At 37.7% G+C, this 21,688-nt stretch overlaps 1 protein-coding gene across 1 annotated transcript in view; it reads right to left on the bottom strand.

Annotated features, from left to right (window-relative positions):
• The window catches only part of Manba (mannosidase beta), a 111,194-nt gene extending 91,935 nt beyond the window's left edge, over positions 1-19,259 (bottom strand). Inside the window, exons 1-4 of the mRNA XM_027935438.2 lie at positions 18,987-19,259; positions 3,402-3,496; positions 1,946-2,051; positions 963-1,133 (exon numbers count right to left, since the gene is read on the bottom strand). Of these exons, the coding sequence (XP_027791239.2) occupies positions 963-1,133; positions 1,946-2,051; positions 3,402-3,496; positions 18,987-19,163 (549 nt within the window). The 5' untranslated portion in view covers positions 19,164-19,259. The remainder of the gene's footprint in view (positions 1-962; positions 1,134-1,945; positions 2,052-3,401; positions 3,497-18,986) is intronic.
• Positions 19,260-21,688: the final 2,429 nt, after the last annotated feature.

Genomic DNA, 21,688 nt, shown 5'->3' with positions numbered 1-21,688 from the left:
AATGGATAAAGAAAATACTCAATGGACTATTACTCAGCTTTAAAGAAGAGTAAAATTATTTGCCAATAAATTGTTGGAGTTGGAAAATATCATGCTAAGCAAAATACACCAATCCCACAAAACCAAAGGCTGAATGACTTCTCTAATATGCAGAAACTAATTCACAATAAGGGGGGGCACTAGAGAAGAATAGCTTTACCTTAGATTAGGTAGAAGGAAGTGATGGGAGGGAAGGGGAGCAGATGTGGGGATAGGAAAGATGGTAGAATGAAATAGACATCATTATTGTATATGTATATGTGACTGCATGACCAATATGATTCTGCAACATGTTACACTCAAAAAAATGAGAAATCACATCCCATCTATGTATGATATATCAAAGTGCATAAATGCATTTTACTGTCATGTATAACTAATCAAAACAAATAAAAAATTTAAAATAAATAAACAAAATTCAAGTCCTCTAAACTGGAAGAAAACTCAAAAATAATTACTTTGGTGGCTTTTGTTATCTTTTTATTAGATTTTATGGGAAACTAGTAGTAAAATATGAGAACATGTCAGCATACATACTACATATATTTTTAAAATATATATTATATTTGCTGAAGGTTACCAGTCCCCAGAATCACTAATAAATTTTCATATTTGGTGAAAAGTCTGACAAATCCAAATTTTAAAAAATAATTTTTAAAGTTACACTATCAGTCTCATCATTTTCTTCTTTATCTGGTGTTCCCTAAGTTCTGATGTGGTCAGGAAGAAAACCTGGGAAGATAAAGATTCCCCATGAAAATCCAGATACTCTTTCTTATTTCAAATTTTCAAGACCCACCATAGGGTCAGGAAAGAGACTTTTAACTTTTGAAAGGCCACTGGAGTTTCAAGCAAGCAGCATTTCATAAGTGGGCACACCCCACCCTCAGAGCTAAAAACCCATCCCTTGAACAGATCATTACCTTTCGAATAAAGTTGACATGGCATTCACCCTTCTGCACACGAGGAGGGCAGCTGGGAGGCACCTCACGGCTGGTGTAAGCTTTGCTCTGTTTTGTGGCGTACAACACTGCTGACTGGAAACGCAGCTCAATGGAGTTCACGTCTCTGATCACATTGGTAATATCAAAGATCTGTATTAAAGGGGAAGAACAGACAACCCCATGATGTACAAGAATTCTTGTATGTAAAATTTTAGATAAAGGTAGGATATATGAAAAATGTATAAAATATTCAAATCTAGAGTTAGCCTGCCGATGAAAAGCAGCTCTCCAAAACAGCAGAACTTAGTTACCCACTTTTAATTATAACTAAGCATATTCCCCCACCCAAACACAGATTTCTAGGTTTCTCCTTCTATTTTTACTGACAGATGATGGTCCAGGGAAATAGAACAGAAAGTATCTTTAGTCCTGGAATGTCTGCTCTAGCTATTTGCACGTAGCCTTGAACTGCCAAGGATTCCTAGACACATCACGACAACCCAACTCTCTGGAATGCACAGCATGTATTTCTAAGTCATAGTTATATATATATATATATATATATATATTTGAAATGCCTACCCTTGAAAGGAAAAGGAGATCAGGATACAATCTCTTACTCTATTCCAGAAAGAAAACATTTTCTTTTAAAAATAATTTGTCAGTTGTCATCTCCCGTGCAACTCTGGCTCACTGGACAACAGAGAAGAGAATAGCACTGTCCCACACTTCCTAGATACCAAGAACTTTCCAATCATCTCATAATTTGCTTATTAAATCCCCATGATCTATAGTGTTTTCATGACTATACAAATGGGGCAACTGAGAAATACAGTAACTTACTCCTTGTTGCAAAAAGCTTACATTTGTCTCATGGCCAGTTATGCACTTGCCATTCTCTATCTACAAAACAACACAAACACACATGAATTTTTTTTAACCTGATATCATTATGTACTTACGTATTTGGTGAACATGTTGTCAGTTTTCCCAATAGTGACGTTATTCAACAGGATTTCTGAAACTGTATCAACTCCCTCAAATATCAAATTTATCATTTGCCATTTGCTAGGAAAAGAAAACATTTTGAAAGCAAAATGCATAAACATTAACTTACAAAAGTCTTTTTGTAATTAAGAACTAAAGAAATATTTCACAGAAAATGTACATTCTTAAACAGTAATTTTCAACAGAAGTATCAGGAATATTTGTTTAATATTTATTGCTATTTTTTGTTTAATATTTGTTGCTATTTTTTGAGTAATCCAGTTCATCATTATCTATAATATATCTATAAATCACCATAAAATCCAGCACAACTTATAATTTCCAACTGCATCATTTTTTCTTTCAGTTACTTCACAAAGTTCTTACGAGAATCAAGTTAAATAATAGACACAAAACATTTTCGCAAACTATTACATTCACTGACACTACCTAAGAGAATGTATTAGCTACTAATTTGTATCTCTAAGTGAATGCTATGTGCCCAGTACTATGCTAAGCCTCGCAGGAACATGCTCTGAACTTAAGGAGTATGAAAGCTGGCTAGTATTCAAGCCAAATACACAGGAAACAAAAACTTCCAATCTATCCTACTATGTAGTAGAGCCAGAAACAATTTAGGCACTGAAGACTGGAAAATTATGCTTCATTAAGAGAAATAACAAAGCCATTAGGACATAAAAAATTTTTTTAAGAGGGAATATCAGTTGGTTGAATTTTGGATATGTAAAGCTCAAAGTGAAATAAGACTGCTCGGGAGGTGTTATAAGTCATTTGAAAATAAAAGCCTGGAGCCTAGTAACTCCATGATACTAAGCATGATACTAAGTTTTGAATTAGTTTTTTAAGAGACTAGAAAATAATTACCAAAAAGTTTCATATAAAGGGGACAGAAAATTTTTAAAATTTAATAATAATGGTGGTGTATATACTTAAATTACATTCTTCTTTATATAGAAATATATGCTTATAATAACACAGAGCATTACTGAAAATAGTAACTGTAGTTCTCTTCATGGCTTCATAACATGGCATAAATCCAAGGTCTTAGTCTCAGTAGCTGGTCAGCACCACACAGAACAAATCAAGTATCTCTGATTCTATTTAACAATGCTATAAAATGCATACATACACTTATTGGTTACTGGGGAGAGGGTGGAGAAGAGGAAATTTACATAGGAGAACTGACGAGGTCTAAGTGACTTCATTATAATCATTGGACAAATGATTCCATAAAACATGATTTCATGATTAATGATCAGTGGCAAACACAAAACATTAATCACACATTCACTCTTATTATAGTAAAAGGCTTTAATCTGACTTAATTCTCTGATATACAACCTAAGCAAAGGTAAAAGAAAGCTCAAATAATAACTATAGTATATGTACAAATAACTATTGTGTATGTACCTGCTATCAAAAGGAATTTTAAATTCCTTGATATAAATCCAGTTATCCAAGGAAATCCATCTGTAGTTAAGGTCATTAAATCCATAGTAAGGATCCTGTTGACAAAAGATAAAAATTATTGTAGACAGCTAAGTATATAAAAATAAATCAATAAAACAAATTTCTAACAACAGTTATTGATCACCTAAAAATTAATGAGCTCTTGGCCTAAGAGCACAAAAAGGTCAGATGGTTAACAATGAAAAATGTGGAAGAAAAAAATTCCAACAAAACACCTGAAAATGGAAACGCTCTGAGATATAAATAATATGGTTTAATTATCAAAGAACGTGGGGAGACTAAGATTGGTAGCACTTGTTAAAATCTGACAAAACCTCTAAAGTATTGGTAGAGACTGAAAGACAGTTTTGACAATAGCCAGCACTCTCAAGGCCTTTTAGTTCTCATTTTGCTTGTTGCTGCCACTACCTCGCTGGCCTCCAGGGGGCACACTTCTCTTCTACTGCCCAAAGGTCAGTAAAACTCCCATTCTTTGGATTCCTTTATTATTTCCAAAGTTAATTTTTTCATTAACTTTACTAAGTGGCACACAAATTATGTCTATATAGAACACACAGCACACATACAGACAGTTTAACTTACATACAGAAGGTTTCCTATATTATCCTTGATCAGATATGCAAACTGCTACCCACCAGCCAAATGCAGCTCCCTGCCTGTTTTGTGTGGCCAGCAAGCTAAGAATATGTCCATATATGAAAGTTTCATTGGCACTCAGACATGCCTGTGCCTTTACATATTATATACGATTGTTTCATGCTGCAGTGGCAGAGCCAAGTAGAGGTGTCAGAGACCATATGGCCTCAAAAGTAAAAAATGTTTATTATCTAGCACTTTACTGAAAACACTGGCCATCCCTTGCCCAAGACTAGCCTCCTAAGTGTTCACATATCTTGATTCAGTTTATCTGGCCCCAAGTCCTCCCTTTAATAATCTCCATATCATTCTTTCCCTACCCATTTTCCACCTTTGACCTTTCATAAAAGGGCTCCCAGGCAGACAGCAGAACAGACAGTAGTAAGTGAAGCTTTTCAGTTTGTCTGTGAACATCACCGTGGCTGCAGAAAAGAAAGCTGTGTGGGCACAGAGGGACTCCTCCCATCATCACGGACAGGGTCAGGGGTTATTAACTTAGGGAATACAACTCCAGATGGAGGAAAAACCAACTTTGTCTAGGTTCCACAAAGGTAAGAGCTAAATGACCTGGTTAGGGTAGCAGTGGCCAGATGACAGCTGTCCTGGACACCAATCTGTCAGAGGCACTAGAGCATCACTGAGTATGTGTGTATCAAGATCAAGATAGGAGCAGTCAGCCACAAACTACTCCTAAATGGAAGAAATGTTTCTATAACCTACAGGAGAGAGAGTAAATAACGACATTCAATAACAACTGGTAATTATCAAACTGGTTTTTTTTTTTTTTTTTTTTTTAGTAGCAGGGATTAAATCCAGGGGCACTCAACCATTGAACCTATTTATTTATTTATTTATTTATTTATTTATTTTGAGATAGAGTCTCACTAAGTTGCTTAGGACCTCACTAAGTTGCTGAGCCTGGCTTTGAACTTGAGATCCTCCTGCCTCAGCGCCCCCGAATGCCACCACACCTGGCTATCAAATTGATTTTTAAGTTCTGGTTAATGTTAAGGTTTTATTCTGTTAAAAGGTGTGTGTCAGGCCCAATTAACTTGCCTCTTTTCCTTCTCACCCCACACACAGGACTCAGCCTCTCCAATGAATAAACATGGAACAAATATTTAAGGACACAGGTTTGAAGAGGCACTTAATTGTTAACTTAGCCAAGTGTCTCTACCAGACCCCTATTTATAACTCTACATTGTGGACTTAGTCCAATACAGTTAAAAATATCATGAGAAGTAAAGTGTGAGAGCAACTCTGCCACAACACCTCAACACAACAGGCCCGGGGCTGGCTGGCCATCTGGCTGTCAAACCTCAAGTCCCCATCCTGTCTTCCAGGTCCTAGGAGGAAGCTGCATGTTCAGTTCAAGAGGGCAATCTTTCTAGGTACATTTTTTCATATACAAACAGAATTTACAGGTTAAAATGTTTCTCTGACTTGAGAGAACCCAATCTGAGAAATCTTCATACTGTATAATTGCAAATACATGACATTTTTCAACAAAAATCTGTCTGGAACTGAGCTCCTGCCCTAGGCCCCAACAGACCAGACCAGACCAGACCAGACCAAAATGGCATCACTCATGTGAAATGCCATATAATCAAACACAAACTTTAAGGAAGCAGGTAGATCCCCAAACAGACCAGGTTTTTCTAAAAACAGGGTATTCCAGTTCATGGAATTTAGCGTAATAAAGAAGTCCTCTCTGCTTTAACTCTTAAAAGAAAAGGAACCCAACATGGTTTTTTTTCTATTATCTGTTTGCCTGTTGCCATCTTAAAACCTCCTACTGTTCCGCCAATGAGTGGGAGGTCTCATTCCTTTTTAGAGAATGGAGGTGGTTGTGGTTCATAAATTGTGAATAAAACCTCACTGAACCTTTAAATTTGTTGTCATAATTTTGTCTTTTAACACAGAAAAGGCAAAACTACAAGAGACGGTAAAAGGATCAGTGGCTGCCAAGGGTTGAAAGGGAAGGAGGGATGAATAGTTGGAACACAGAGGATGTTTAAGCAGTGAAACTATTCTGTGTCATTCTATAGTGGTGTATATGTGCCATTATACATTTGTCCTAATCCACTGACTGTACAACCAAAAGTGAGCCCAGATGCAAAGTGTGGACCTTGGGCAATAATGATGTTTCAGTGTTGGTGCATTGATTGTAACAAATGCACCACTTTGTATCACTCTGGTGGAGAATGTCCATAGGAGGGAAGCTGTGCTGGTGTGGTATAGGGAACACTCTGTACTTTGCATTCAATTTTGCTCATGATCTATAACTGCTCTATAAAAGATAGTCTATTACAAATTTTGTTCTTACTAAGGAAAAATACCATATAAAACAGTTGCAGAGGCTTAGATTGCATTTATAATAACTACTCCAAATGTTAATCAACCAACTTTTTAGTTCCAGATTGATCCAACCCCCTAGAATCATATTAAAATTCTGAGTCCTATTTAAAGCAAACAGCAGCTCAGTGTTAACTTTTAATACTGAGGACCCAGGTATATCACCGAGCTATTAAGCAAACCCATGAACCCTAAGACCAATAACAGTATTATTGCTGACCATGTACTGTATATCACCCTCCAAACAGGCACTCAGATATTCTTATCTTCACAATAAACACATACAGTAAATATCATTTTACAGAGGAAGAAACTAAAGCTCCAAAAGCTGAAGTGTCTTTCCTGAGGTCCGGTAACCAAGCAAAAAGAAACCAGCTTAGTCTAACACCATTTCTTTGGACTAGATTATATGCTTCATGTCACATTTACTTACACTCTTATGTCAGATGACATCTGCAACATTCATAATCATAGCTAAAAGTTACTGCCTGTGACCCTACCAGGTAGGTACAATTATCATTCCCATTTACTCACAAAGAATTCAAGGCTCAAAGGCAAGCAGCAATCAAATTATGGAGCACTGACTCAGACCTAGGAAATGTGTCTCAGAGTCCACACACGTAATCATTACCTAGTAGAGCCATTAGTGTCATAAACACCATCAGTAGTTACAATGTCAATGCTATTTATAAAGCACGAACCATGAGATAAATATGGCATGTGTGTGCCTGAGCTGGTTATTTATAATTGATATTTACCCAACTTACAACATATCAACAAACCAGGTATCATCAGCGCAACTAAATGACAGCATTAGTCTCATTTTCTCTGTAAGCTTCTGGCCTCCATTTATTATAGATATATAGACTGGTTATAGATGTACAGACTACTTAACCAGATATAGATATTCCTCCCAAACTCTGCTTTCGCCCAAAGTCTGACATACATTCACATATAACTAGGTCAAATAAAGAAAGAATTTATAACCATTCCATCTTCTGGGATAGTTTGACAAAAATAATAATCAAATAAATGTTAAGAAAACAAGCAAAACTAAGCAATGTATTGATTAAGATACACAGATATTTGGTAAAACCTTAATTTGTAAAAAGTAAGGAAATAATAATTCAGAATAGTAATATATAGCTTGGATATTTTTTAACCCCCTCCCATTATACTGGGGATTGAGTGCTCTACCACTGAGCTACTTTACATCCCCAAGTTTGTTTGTTGTTTTTTTTTTTTTTTTTTTACTTTGAGACAGGGTCTCGCTAAGTTGCTGAGTCTCATTAAGTTGCTCAGACTAGCCTTGAACTTGTGATCCTCCTGCCTCAGCCTCCCAAATTGCTGGAATTACAGGCATGCACTATTGTGTCTGGCTTAGCTTCGATCTTAAAAGCCCCCAAAATGTCCATATGGTATAAAAGCTTGGTCCACAGCATGGCACTATTGGAAGGTGGTGGACCCTTTAAGAGGGAGCCTAATGGGAAGTCTTCTGGTCATGGTGGGTGTGCCCTTGAAGGGGATGGAGGGGCGCTCAGCTGCTTCTGTCCTTCCTCTTTTTGGCTTCTCAGGCATGAGTTGAGTTGATGTGCTCCACCATGCACTGTCACCATGATGTGCACCACAGGCCCAAAACAACAGGACCAATTGTTCATGAACTGACATCTGCAAAACTGAAAGCCCAAACAAACTTTTTTTCTTTATAAGTTGATTAACGCAGGATTTTTTACAGTGATGAAAAGCTGACTAACACAGTGGATACCCTTGAGAAAGCAGGCAATGAGACTGGGGAGAGGCAAATAACTGCAATGGTATCAGTGATATGCAGGCTTGTAAGTTGGATAGTAGGTACATACTATTCATATCATAAACACATGGCTGGAGATATAATTCAGAAGTACAGTGCTTGTCTAACAATGTGCAAGACCCTTGTTCAATCCCCAGTACTGCCAAAAAAAAAGGATAAACCTGTGTGCATATAAATTTCCATGAACTACTTAAGTACTATCATAATAAAAAATAAAGAAAGAAAATGCTAGGGTTGGAGTTGTAGCTCAGTGGTAGAGTGCTTACCTAGCATGCACGAAGCCCTAGGTGCATTCCACAGCATCACCAAAAAAAAGAGAGAGAGAGAGAAAGGAAGGAGGAGATAAACTCTCCAAATATTGGTTATTGTTAGATACGATCTTCAGCTATGATTCTTACTTCAAAAGGTGCGTAGGTACAGTCCACCAGTTAGTCGAAACATTTTGTTCAGCCTGAACATTATTCTTTTTCTAAAATCCTTATCTTCATAAATACTGCTTCCATCTAACACCACTCTGGGTAAAAAGGAATTGCAATTTAAGGGAGCTCCTTATTTTTCTGACCAGAGAGACTACAATGTAACAAGGAAAAACAAGACACTTTGCTAAGCCCACTGCTAAGTGACAAGCATCATGAAAGGGACCTTAAAGAGACACAGGTAAGTAACTTGATCCCCTCACTACAGCTAACAGCAAGTTCCCAGAAGCTAGAACTCATGAAAGTCTAGAAATAAATGCCGGAAAGGATTCTTTTTTTTTTTTAATTGGGAATTTTTATTAGATATTTGATATACTTTTTAAAAATTAATTAATTTTGTATTTATTTTACAGGTAAATGGATGTACTTGAAGAACATCATCCTAAGTAAGGTAAGCCAATCCCAAAAAACCAAAGGCCAAATGTTTTCTCTGATAAGTAAAAGGGGCGTGGGGCGGGAAGAGAAGAATGGAGGAACTTTGGATTGGGCAGAGGGTATGGAAGGAAGGGGAGGGGTTGGGGTAGGGGAAAGATGTTGGAAGGATTCTTAACCAATAGGAGGGTAAGAACAGGAGACCATACTTGCTCAGGGAGTGAGTTGGACAGTTGAAGAGTTCCACAGAGATGGCTGCTGCCTCTGAAATGAAGAGGTGATGGGTGGAAGAGGCAGTGAGTTGGTCATTTTTTAATGCATTTGTGCCCTAACTCAACCCTGGTACTTGTGGACCTTGTGAAGCTCATAAAGCACCTGTATACCTCCATTTTCTCAGATCCTGAATGGAAGTAGTAACTGTACCTACATTCCTCACAGATCACTACAAAGATGATAAGAGATAATTTTGAAAAGTGCTTAGAACCATTCTTGGCTCCCAGTGAGCACTCAATAATGAGAGCTGTCGTTTCTATTGTATGTACTGATCTGAAATGATTTCTAAGATTTATCAAATCAAAAGTCAGTATAAAATACAGATATACAATGTCATCATTTGTGGAGGGAAACAGATAAATCTATAGATGATATATGTCATATGTTTATCCAGAAGAATACATAAGATACTGATTATTTCTCTGGAAGGAACTGATGAACTAGAAGGCAGTGATAGAAGTCTTGCTTTCATTGAATATGCTACTTTTAAAAGTTTTTACCATTTATATGCTCTATTTATTTCAAAAAGTCATTAAAATTAACTGACTTATTTTTTGGAAAAAAAACAATGTTAAGGTGATAGCAGTGGAAATGACTAGGATAAAATGGTTATAAAATGTTGTAGGTGGTAGGGTGATGTAGGTTGGACCACAAAATCTAGTACCTGATAATATGAGAAGAAATAAAAATAAAAATAAATGGCAGCAAGATTCTGGGTCTAGTTCACTAAGAAAATACTCATGCTTTTATTAGAGATAGGTACAGTAAGAGAAATTTAAGATTGAGATCACTTCACTTCACTTCTGTTTTCCCAGAAGCTGATATTATGAATTTATAACTATTTCTGTTTAAATTTAGCATAATATTGCATGCAGTCATTAGCTAATTTATCTCTACAATGTCACACATGGTTTAAGCAGTCAAACTTTTAGAAGAAAACATATGGATCATTAAATGAGTCCTTTTCCTAAACAATTTTGAGATCATTTCCCATCATAAAATGATCAAAGAGATTCAGATATATTTAGTTTCATATACCACGAAGATATTCAGGTGAAAATGGAGCAGAATTTCTCACTGGAAACCAGGAGAGAAGAGTGACAGAAGCAATATGTGGATTAATCATCAGGTAATAGTTGCATTTACTAAAAATTTTAGCAAATGGGATGCTTTGGGTGGCAAATTTTGAACAATAGTATATTGTGTTTTGTCACAATTTTCATTTGGGCATTTTAAAATTAAAACAATGATTGTTTTCTTAGCTAACTATTTTTTATTTGATCTTTTTGGATATACATGACAGTAGAGTATATTTAATTTATTCTAATTAGGATCCCATTCTTTTTTTTTTTTTTTTTGGTACTGGGGATTGATCTCAGGGGCACTCAACCACTGAACCACATCCCTAGTCCTATTTTGTATTTTATTTATTAGACAAAGGGTCTCACTAAGTTGCTTAGCACTTCACTTTTGCTGAGGCTGGCTTTGAACTCACAATGCTCCTGCCTCAGCCTCTGGAGCCACTGGGATTACAGGCTGTGCCACCACACCTAGCTAGGATCCCATTCTTGTGGTTGTACGTGTGGAGTTTCATTGTTGGTGTATTCATATATGAACATAGGAAAATTATGTCTAGTTCATCCTACTGTCTTTCCTATTCCCATCCCTCCTCCCTTTCCTTCATTCCCCTTTGTCAAATCCACTGAACTTCTATTCTTCCTTAGCCCCTCGCCTTACTGGATGGCTATTTACTCTTTCTGCTAATAGGCACCATGATAGGTGAAAAGAAATATGGGTTTGAATCACTGCTCCATCATTTATTAAATGGATGATCTTGGGCAATAACTTCTCTTGTGAGGCTTTGTGTATCCTTCCCACGGGGTTATTGTGGAAATTACAAGAACAATTGTACTGAGAGAGCCCAGAAAAAGTGAACATGTAATACATCAAATAAATATTACATGAAAATGAATGTTGTAGCCTATGTTGATTATATACACTTACATGTGATAAAGACCAACAAGTACCCCACCTAAAAATTCTACCTTAGATGGTCCTTTGATTCTCAGTGTTGGGTCAAATTAAGTCAATCTTCCCATTGTCCAAACATACCCTGTGTGGCATCAAATGTGGAAGTATATGACCAGGTTTAAGAATCAGATTTTTTTCAAAAAAAAAAAAAAACCTTTTTAAAATAAAAAATGAGGGCTTAAAGACCTCATAATTCTGTCTTCCCAGAAACTGATATTATGAATTTACAACTATTTCTGTTTAAATTTAGCATAATATTGCATGCAGTCATTAGCTAATTTATCTCCACAATGTCACACATGGTTTAAGCAGTCAAACTTTTAGAAGAAAACATATGGATCATTAAATGAGTCCTTTTCCTAAACAATTTTGAGATCATTTCCCATCATAAAATGATTAAATAAAGACATTCCATTTGTAGTGCCTAAGACTATGTGGATGGTTAGTTTGATACCTAGGAAAGTATCTTCTGTTTTCAGAATGAATTTATTGCTGCAGTCTGGCTGGGCACAATTCAGGAGCCACTTGTCAAAAGAAATGAACTTTATTTTTAGAACACACACACCAAACCACACAGCTCCTCAAGAAAAACCTTCAGAGCCCAACTGCCCACCACCGGCTTCCCACAAGCCTCTCAACCTCCCCCACTCCTCCTGCTCTTGAGGCTGATTGGCTTGGTGGAGTTGGCAGAGCCAAAAAAAGTCCCCCAATGAGCAGCTCCTGGTCTGAAAGGGCAGGGAAACAGCCCAATGAGCATCACTGCAGAGGAGCCAATCAGTTGGCAGCTAGAAGTTTGCTGGGGGCTGCTGTGAGCCAATCATCAGCTGGCAGCTGGAAGTTTGCTGGCAGCTGGAAGTTTGCTGGGGCCCCTTCGGCTGTGGCTCTCAACAATTTATGTTTAGTCATTTTGGACCATAATTATGAGCCTTCCTACTATGAAACACATCAAAATATTCCATAGGTGAAAATGGTATTGTAATTATGTTTTTTAATAAGAAAGTCCTTACCTTTAAAAAGCCAAGCCAAAATATTTGTGGATGAAATAACATGTCTGAAAGTGCTTCAAAATAATAAGTAGTAATGTACTGGGTGGGGAAAGAAACAAAATTAGCCATAAATTGATAATTGTTGAAGCCAGGTAACAGATAAAGGGAAGTTCACTTTGCTATTTCTATTTTAGCATCTCTTTGAAATTTACCATAAGTTTAAAAAATATTCACATGGAATGCTAGGTTCGGTGACACACACCTGTAATCCCAGTGGCTTGGGAGGCTGAGACAAGGAGCATCGTGAGTTCAAAGCCAGCCTCAGCAATGGCAAGATGCTTAGCAACTCAGGGAGCTCCTGCTCATAAATAAAATACAAAATAGGGCTGGCATGTGGCTCAGTGATTGAGTGCCCCTGAATTCAATCCCCAGTATCAAAAAAAAAAAAAGTGCACTTTGTGATTTGTTTCACTTCCTTCAAATATAATTAATATAATTAATTTAAACATATATATATATTCAAATGGAAATTGCTTCTTTACAACTTAAAAGAATAATGTACATTAATCCACTCTTATGTACATGTTATTAGAATGTATTTATGAATGATAACCTGCAGATTAAGGCCTCTCAGCAGAATGATTAAAACTATTAATCACATGTGTTGCTCCTATGATATGATATTATGGCTTATATTTTATATATTTGCCTGTTTAAAAATGTCCTTCTTTAGTCATTTTTCCAAATTACATGAGAAGAATATATGGTAATAGTAAACTTTAGAGAAAAAAATATCTGGTACCCATCCCTTTTTAACATGTGTATACTTATAAATTATGTTATATTTTCTTCTATTTTTTTAAGTGTATATTTTGAGGAAAGTACATCTTTATAATGGGGCCCAGGTGGTTACTGAAAACTCTTTTGGATTTATATTTATAAACACAGACACAGAAAGATATTCATCATATATTTTAAATAAAAAAAAACAGCTTACAAAACCATCTTAGACAATTTCTTCATTTTTCTATTATTGTATGTACTTACAGAATATCTGGAAAGATAAACTGTAAACATTTTATAGTGGTTATTTTTGTTTTACAGTGTACTTTTCTTTTTTTCTTCTTCTTCTTTATATTTTATTTTATTTATTTATTATTTTTTTTTTGTACTGGGAATTAAACCCAGGGGCACTTAACCACTGAGTTACATTCCCAGCTCTTTTTATCCTTTTATTTTGAGACAGGGTCTCGGTTGCTGAGGGTCTCACTAAGTTGCTGAAGCTGGCTTTGAACATGTGATCCTTCTGCATCATCCAATCAAGCCACTGGGAATTACATTAATTTTTTGTATAGTAAAGATTAAACATTTAATTCTTTTTAAAAGATTAAAAGAGAAGGAATAAGAAAATTACATCATTGTATGAGAATTTGGTACATAATAAACACTTTAGTGAATAAAAGAGAAATTGTTCAAATCATGAGATATGAACAACTTATTAACCATTTAAAAAATCAATATGTCAGATTTTTATATATAGAAGAGGAACCATACAAATAGGGGGATGTGCTTTCTAAGCATACTGTCTTTTATGATTTGTATGTAATTTGTTCTCCAAAGGTTCCTGTGTGTAAGTTTGGATGTTGGGAGGTGGTGGGTCCTTTAAGAGATGGAGCCTGGTAGGAGGTTCTTATTGGCCCCTGCCCTTATGCTCTCCCGCCTCACACAGGCTGCCCTGTGATGCCATCTGCAGTGATGTAACACAGCCAACAGGACTTCTGCAGAGCTAGCAAATGCTGTTTGGACTTCAGCCTCCAAAACTGTTAGCTAAATAAACACTATCTTTTTCTGTATTAAGTACCCAGTCTCAGTTCTTCATTATAATAATGGAAAATTGACTAATACACTGACCAAAGTAACAATCAAAAAAGAATAAACTTAAAATATTTCTATAGGGCTGGGGCTGTAGTTCAGTGGCAGAGTGCTTGCCCAGCCCATGTGAGGCACTAGGTTTGATCCTTAGAGCACCACAAATAAAATAAAAGCATTCTATCCATATATAACTACAAAATTTTTTTAAATATATCTATATAAAACTTTAAAACAGCTACATGAAAAATATATCATTAATAAATGGGAAATCTTCGAAAATACGTAACTTGTAAAAAGATCTTAAAGTTTGTATTTAAAAAGATGATAAATAAAGAACATGAATAACCCCAAAATGACTAGCAAACATAGTCAATAAACACATCAAAAGTATTTAACCTCACTAAAAGGTAAATTGGGTTTTGTTGTTGTTCTAATTAGTTACACGTGATAGTAGAATGCATTTTGACACATCATATATAAACCGAGTTATCACTTCTCATTCTTCTGGTTGTACATGATGTGGAGTTACACTGGTCATGTAATCATGTATGCACATAGGTTAATGTCCCATTCATTCTACAATCATTCTTACCCCCATACTCCCTCCCCTCCTTTCACTCCCCTGGGCGTAATTCAAAGTACCTAATCCAAAGTACCTCTTCCCTAGCCCCATCCCTTTATTGTGAATTGGCATCTGCACATCAAAGAAAACATGTAAACTGGTTTTGTTGTTACTGTTTCTTTTAACTAATATTCAAAGCTAGCACCTAAAATAAGCAATCTGATAAAATGATTATGGGAGTGTACAATTAGTATAGTTTTATGATGAACAACTTAGAAGTGCATACAAAAACTTTAAAACTGCATTCTCTTTGAATTAGCTATTCTTTTTCTAAATATTTGTCTAAGAAAATAAGGATATATACTAAAATTTAGTTTAAAGGATAGTTCCCTATAAACAGAAAAAGATGGAGTCAGCTCTAATCATCCAATAATAAGTGATGGATTACAGATGAAGGTAAATTAGTACAGTGGAAGAAAAGAGTCATTAAGCATGGTTTGTAGAAATATGCTTACTAAATATGAGTATCACAAAATACTAAATATAAAAAGTTGTTAAACCATATGTTTAAATACTTATAAATGTGTAGGTATAGAAAAGTTCTGAATAGATATAATATCTTTTTTAAGCAATATTCTCTCTCTCTCTTAGTTTTGATGCCTTTATTTATATGCAGTGCTGAGAATCGAACCCAGTGCCTCATACATGCTAAGTAAGTGCTCTACCACTGAGCCACAACCCTAGCCCAACACTAATATTTATTAATTCAGATTATGAACTTATTATCTCCAATTGACACTGAATAACATGGACATAATATCTTTTTAAATTTTAATAGTGGTTATCTCTGGAAGTCAGGTTTACAACTTTTCTTATTATTATTTATATCTTCCAATTTGGGCACACTAAAAATACCTTTTAAAAAAAGAATATTTTCAAAATTTATACCAATGAGAAATTGCACAGGAAAGCTGAGAACATTCCTAACAAAAGAGTCCCCTTATCTATGCACTTCTCATATTATATAGCAATTTGTAAGGTTTCTGCCTCACTAAATTCTCACAAAATAGAAACTCGAGTCTTATTCATTTCCTTGCTATTTCTAATGCCTATTATTGCATGACATAATAGGCCAAATAAATAATAGGGAGTGCAATCTCTCCAAGATACCTGTTGGGCTCAGAAAACCATACCCCAAAATAGAACTAAGGTCTATCTGACCTTTAACATCTACTCTCACCCCTCAAACCCCAACTCTCCCCCCATCTCTCCTCCTCTTTGCCTCCCAAAGTGCAGAAAGGGGCTTTTTCTGAAGTTCCCCTGTGCCATCCTTAAAGAACGGGGGACAGTAAAACACCATGTCACTGAATGGCCCTTTCTATTCCTAAATATCTAGCCAAGTCAAGGAAACTAAGACAGAGAGTCTGAAAGAAATGTCCAGATACATATTATCTATTTTTTTTTTTATAGTTCTAGGGATTGAATCCAGGGCCTGGTGCATGTGAGGCAAGCCCTCTTCCACTGAGTCCCATCCCCAGATAATACATTTTCTTGAAGGACACTGACTCTCATGTATGCTGGGAATTAGGACAAAGTTAATGTTATCTGTAGAGAGCTGCCTTCTTGAAGGCACACCAAGTTCCTTGGGATGTTGCTAATACAATAGGACAAAGCAAGCTAAGGTGATGCTTCTTCTGTAACCTAAACTATAAAACTCTCTCCCTGCAATAATGAAACAGATCAGAGCATTGTGGAGAGGGAAGTGCTTGTCCAGGAAGCTGGCCCTGGATGAAGCATCCTGAGGTATAGAGACGTGTTGCTTTCTGGGGAGGTATAGAAGGCACTGCATGGAGCAGAGGTATACCTGTCTAGCCCATTGCAACTGGAATTCCTGGTGAAACACCTGTCTATCCTATTGCCACTGGTGAACATCTGGCTGTCCAGCCTGTCACCACTGGACTTCCCTTGTAAACATTTCTCAATAAACACTATACGTCATATCCCACCTCCAGGTGTCCTCCTTGGTTTCTTGGCTTCTATCCCACTTGCCTAGCTGGTGGTAAACATTACATTCCCCTATCTACCTAAAAGCTGGATCCCCCAAAAGATTAACTAGAAAGAAAAAAAGGCTAGAATTGACACCATATTCAAAGATAAAGCAAACTTCCCACTGGACTACTGTTTGTTGTTTGGGCCTATTCATCTTCCCTAAAAATCATTTACTCTTTCTTTAAAATTGCCTTATATCCTTCACTTCCCTCTCCCCTGTGAAGTGGGTATTTAAGCTTCAACCATCTGACCCTCCTTTGAATTTCCTATTTTGTACGGTTCCTTTGTTCTTGCAATTTCAAATTCATATGCCTTTTCTCCTATTAATCTGCCCATTGTCAATCTACTTTGTACAAATTATTGATTTGTACAATCAAATTATTGAATCCCCAGGGAATGGCTTTTATCAGGAAATCCAAACAATCACCTATGAAACAGGCCAAGTTGGTCACAATGCCTCTCAGTAATGCAAATTTCATTTAGCCAGCAGCTTAGATTAAAAAAAAAAAAAAATTCTGAAGTTTTCCTTGACTCCTCTTTCTCTGTCTTCTTACATCCAATCCATCAACAAACCCAAGTGAGCAATTCCTGTCTGTTCTACAGTTAAGTTGGGCTCTCAGATTTTCCACTGGTTTAAGTCTACTACTAAAACAAAGCAAACAGAGACCCTGCAGACAAACATAGGCATTCTCAAAACAGGTATAATTAAGCCACAGGTACCAAGGTCAGCTATGGTCCATGTCACAGTACTTTATTAACTAAAAATAAAGTACTTAAGCTGGAGAATGATTTCCCTAAGAACATTCTGGACAGTCTCATTATTACAACATTCACTTCCTTTCTGAAATACACCTGAAGCAGGTGAGTACTAACAAGTACCAGATCATACATTTTACCCTGTCATTGAAGTAAACTTATAATGATACTATACTCCTAATGATCAACTATATGACTCGAAAAGGCATGATTTAAAAAAAAAAAAAAAAAAACACCTTGGTAAGCAAAATAGAGTATAGAATCTAGACTATGAAGTTGGGTCCAACTTGAATTAGAATTCCATTTCTATCAACTTCGTTGCTGTGTGATCCTGGGCCTGTTCTCTAATTTCTTCTAAGATAGGTAACTCCATATCATCCATAAAACCCAGGTAAGAACACCTACTTACTAGAGTTGTTCTAAGGATTGGGACGTGGGTGGCAACTATAATAGCATCAAGTACATGGTGCCCTGAGCAAAGACAAAATGTGAGAAAACAATAAGAAGCAATTGAAGAACAAGCTGTGGAAGATGAATATCTGTTTGCAAACCCAGATGCCCAGGCTGCCAAATAGAAAACATCCCTCCAAGGAGTCTAACAGAGTTAGCTGGAGAATCTATTATGCGATGGGGACCTACACACGTGCAGCACACATGCACGCACACATACACCCCACATGCCTGCCACATTCCCTCATAGAACAGTCATCTTAAAATTTATTTTAGGCTTTAAGGCTAGGGATGTAGCTCAGCTGGAGAGTGCATCCTTAGCATGTGCAAGGACTCCAGAAGCACGAGCCCCCATACAAAATATTTAGAATTTACACTAGCACTGACAAACCCAGTTTTATTTTTGTAGGTCTCATTCTCCTCAACCTATGCGCTGTTATCAATCCCAAATCTGACTTTCCGTAGCCTAAAAGCAAAAATGAAAACCTGAGACATTACTTGGTAAACTCTTAGTTAACTAAAGGCTATTGTCCCCTGCAGCACCCAGGTAGTTTGAATAGACATCTCCCAACTTAAGCTTGTCAGTGACATGTCCTTTGTATAGCGCTTCTGTCGAGACTATGGCAATAAGTAAACCTCGAATAGAAATATTGTTTTCTCAATCTAAACTTCATCTTTCCTGAATTACTGATCTCCAGCTTGGGTCGGTCAGTCTCCATCTAGACTGTACCCCACTGCCCGGGTATCCCCGACCCCCGTCCCGCCTCCCAGACCACAAGATGCAAAGAGGAAGTTATGTGCCAAACCGACGAGAACGGCCAGGCTCGGGGGCTGCAGGCGGTCCCTGGGCCCCTCGAACCACTCGGGGAAGTCGGGCGCAGGTTCCGCACACTGTACCTGGATAAAGCCCTGCTGGAACAAGGTGCTGTGCACGCAGCCGGGGACCGTCCCCAACAGATCCAGCGAGCCGTTCCCGTTGCGGATCCTCCAGCTTCCTCCTAAGCTGTAGCTGAGCGCCCCGGAAGTAGAGCCCGCCCCGCACAGCGCGAGCAGCACGAGCAGGTGGAGGCGCATCTCGGCTGCTGGAGCCCCGGGACCATGAAGGTCGGATTCTTAGCTTCAGGGAAGCCGCGGCGAAGCCACCCGTCAGTCTTGCTGAAATACCCAGGCTTTAGCTGTCCCACCCCGGGGCCCCGGACCCCGCCCCCAGGGCCCCAGGCCCCGCCCCCAGGAGCCGGCCCCTCCCCAGGTCAGCGGGGCGCTCTCTGCCTCAGGCCCGGGACGCTGAGGCCTGGACCGCTGAGCGGAAACCCAGGCTTCGCAGGAGCGGGAACTTGGGCCTTCGTTAACGGTTCCAAACTGGGGGATCTCTGCGGCTTGCGACCTCCTTTAGAGTTAGTTTCTTCCCGCTTCCCCGGTATGTGTGGCGGAAGGCAAGAATGTTGTGTGATAATTGAGACACATCCCTGGGAACAAAGTGGCTCAAAGTCTATGGGAGATCAGGGATGGACAATATGTGGAGACCGCATGTAGAGAGGAGCCTCACATCTACAAAGGACAGAAAAAGGAGACTTCCCACCACTTCCTTTCCCCATAATGTGCACAGACCTTTGTCCATGCTTCAGGGGATTGTCTGGCAGTAGACAATCCCACCTCCTGCAGCTTGTCCCTTGGGTCTCAGAGCATATACCCCCACTCTAATTTAAAGAGTGAACAAGTGCTAACAGTATATCATTTGTAAGGTAGTGTTTGAGGACTTGAGAAAATGTGTCTGTTGCACATAGCCCAGGGCCTGATGCACAGAAAGCACAGCATGTTGGGTATTGTTATTAGTGGCCTATGTCCTATGTTTCATAAAGCCCCACCAAGGAGGCTTCCGGAAAGACGTGTAGGTGAGTTTAAATTTCCCTGCCCTCACTACCTGTGGAATTTGGGAAGATTACAAACTCTCCATTTCTTGAAGTAGAAAATATAGACAGGTACTCCTTTTTCAGGTAATCAGCCTAAAATGAGTTACCGTATACAGCATATCAATGCCAAGGTATCCAAAAAATAACACGCTGGTTCAGGTCTTGCAGTTTTACATGATCTACCTGAGTCCAATTTTTGCAAAGGATGTGTTATTACAGTGATCCTAGGAAGTTCAGAGGAAATTTCACATTGAATAAAATGCTTAGTCCTGTGTTGATGTTATCTGCAAGTTCTACCCTCATCAAATCTGGACTTTGTTCTGCCTTCTAATGGCTATGAAATTGCCTGAATTATAGGCACAGAAGATACTTTACTTTTGCAGGGTGAGTATTTTTACAAGCCTGGCACCTTGGCTTAGGGTCATTATGGATTTACCAGACCCTGACTTGAAGGCTGGGAGATCTGTGTCCAAAGAGGTCAGTTGACTTTCATGTCATACAGCCACCCACAGACAGGATCAGAACCTTCCTCTCCTGCCTCCTACACTTCTTTCAGTAAAGCCAGTTGGTATTACAGATGAAAGGCAGTAGCTGACTCAAAGCCTTCCTTCCTTCAAGAACATTTTTACTTTTGATAGGAACAGAACTCTATGCCATAGTTCGTAGCATTAAATGGTCAGCCATGGTCTGTGCAATGCTGATAACAAGGTTATATCAACAAGAGTGGCAAAAATCCTAGAGATTCCATGAAGCTAAATCAAAGACAAATTCATCCAAGCCAACATGTGGATAAATTCTGTTTTCTATTAAGAAATGTTTAAGAGAAATCATTTTCTAGGAAAACAAAAAACAGAGACATTATTCCACCTTTGATTCCAGGGTTCAAACATGGCATTGTTTAGGTTATTTGCACTTAGAGAACTGAGTATTTCTAAGAAAAATCAAAAGTCCTAAAAAGGGCTCTTCCTAAAACTGGGATTGGTACAGATGACATGATGAAGCTTTTATTTTGTTATGGGGTAAGTTTTTGCCCATAGTTTGCTTGAAGAAAGAACTTTATTTAGAGGAATCACAAAGCTTCTCAACAGTTTAAAGTGATGTTACCAAATACAATTTTTAAAATAGTCATGAGTATCTACGAACTTACATGGTGAAAATGGACTCCATTTTTTTTTATCATGTCTTTTGATGCTTTCCAAAATTTGAATTACTTTGGACAAATGATAGTTCCCTGATTTAAAAAGACAAACAAGTCCTCCAGAGGTTAAATGATTTGTAGGATCAATGTCCTGCCACAAAAGATCAATAGGGGCTTTTTGGCCTTTTATCATGTGACAATACTTCCTTCATCTCTAAATATATAAAGTTGGTAAACTTATTAGAATACCATGGTATACCAAAGCCAAGGATGCTCCAACCCCATGAGATAAATTATACTAGTTATAAGATGAAGAAAATGAAAGTATAATGGCATGTTGAAGGTGTATTTTCTGTTAGATTCAGAGTTTGTTTAATCTCAAAACTGGGGTCAAAGACAGGCATGCTGACACATACCTATAATCCTAGCACCTAGGGAGGCTGAGGCAGGAAGATTGCAAGTTCTAGGCCAACTTCGCAACTTAGCAAGGCCTTCAACAACTTAATAAGAGTCTCAAAATAAAAAAAAATTTAAAAGTCTACAGATGTGGC

Source organism: Marmota flaviventris, chromosome 7, assembly GCF_047511675.1.
Source record: "Marmota flaviventris isolate mMarFla1 chromosome 7, mMarFla1.hap1, whole genome shotgun sequence".
In the NCBI taxonomy this organism is placed as follows: Eukaryota; Metazoa; Chordata; class Mammalia; order Rodentia; family Sciuridae; genus Marmota; species Marmota flaviventris.
Note: the sequence above shows the minus strand (reverse complement) of the source record. Positions and strands in the feature narration are given on the sequence as shown.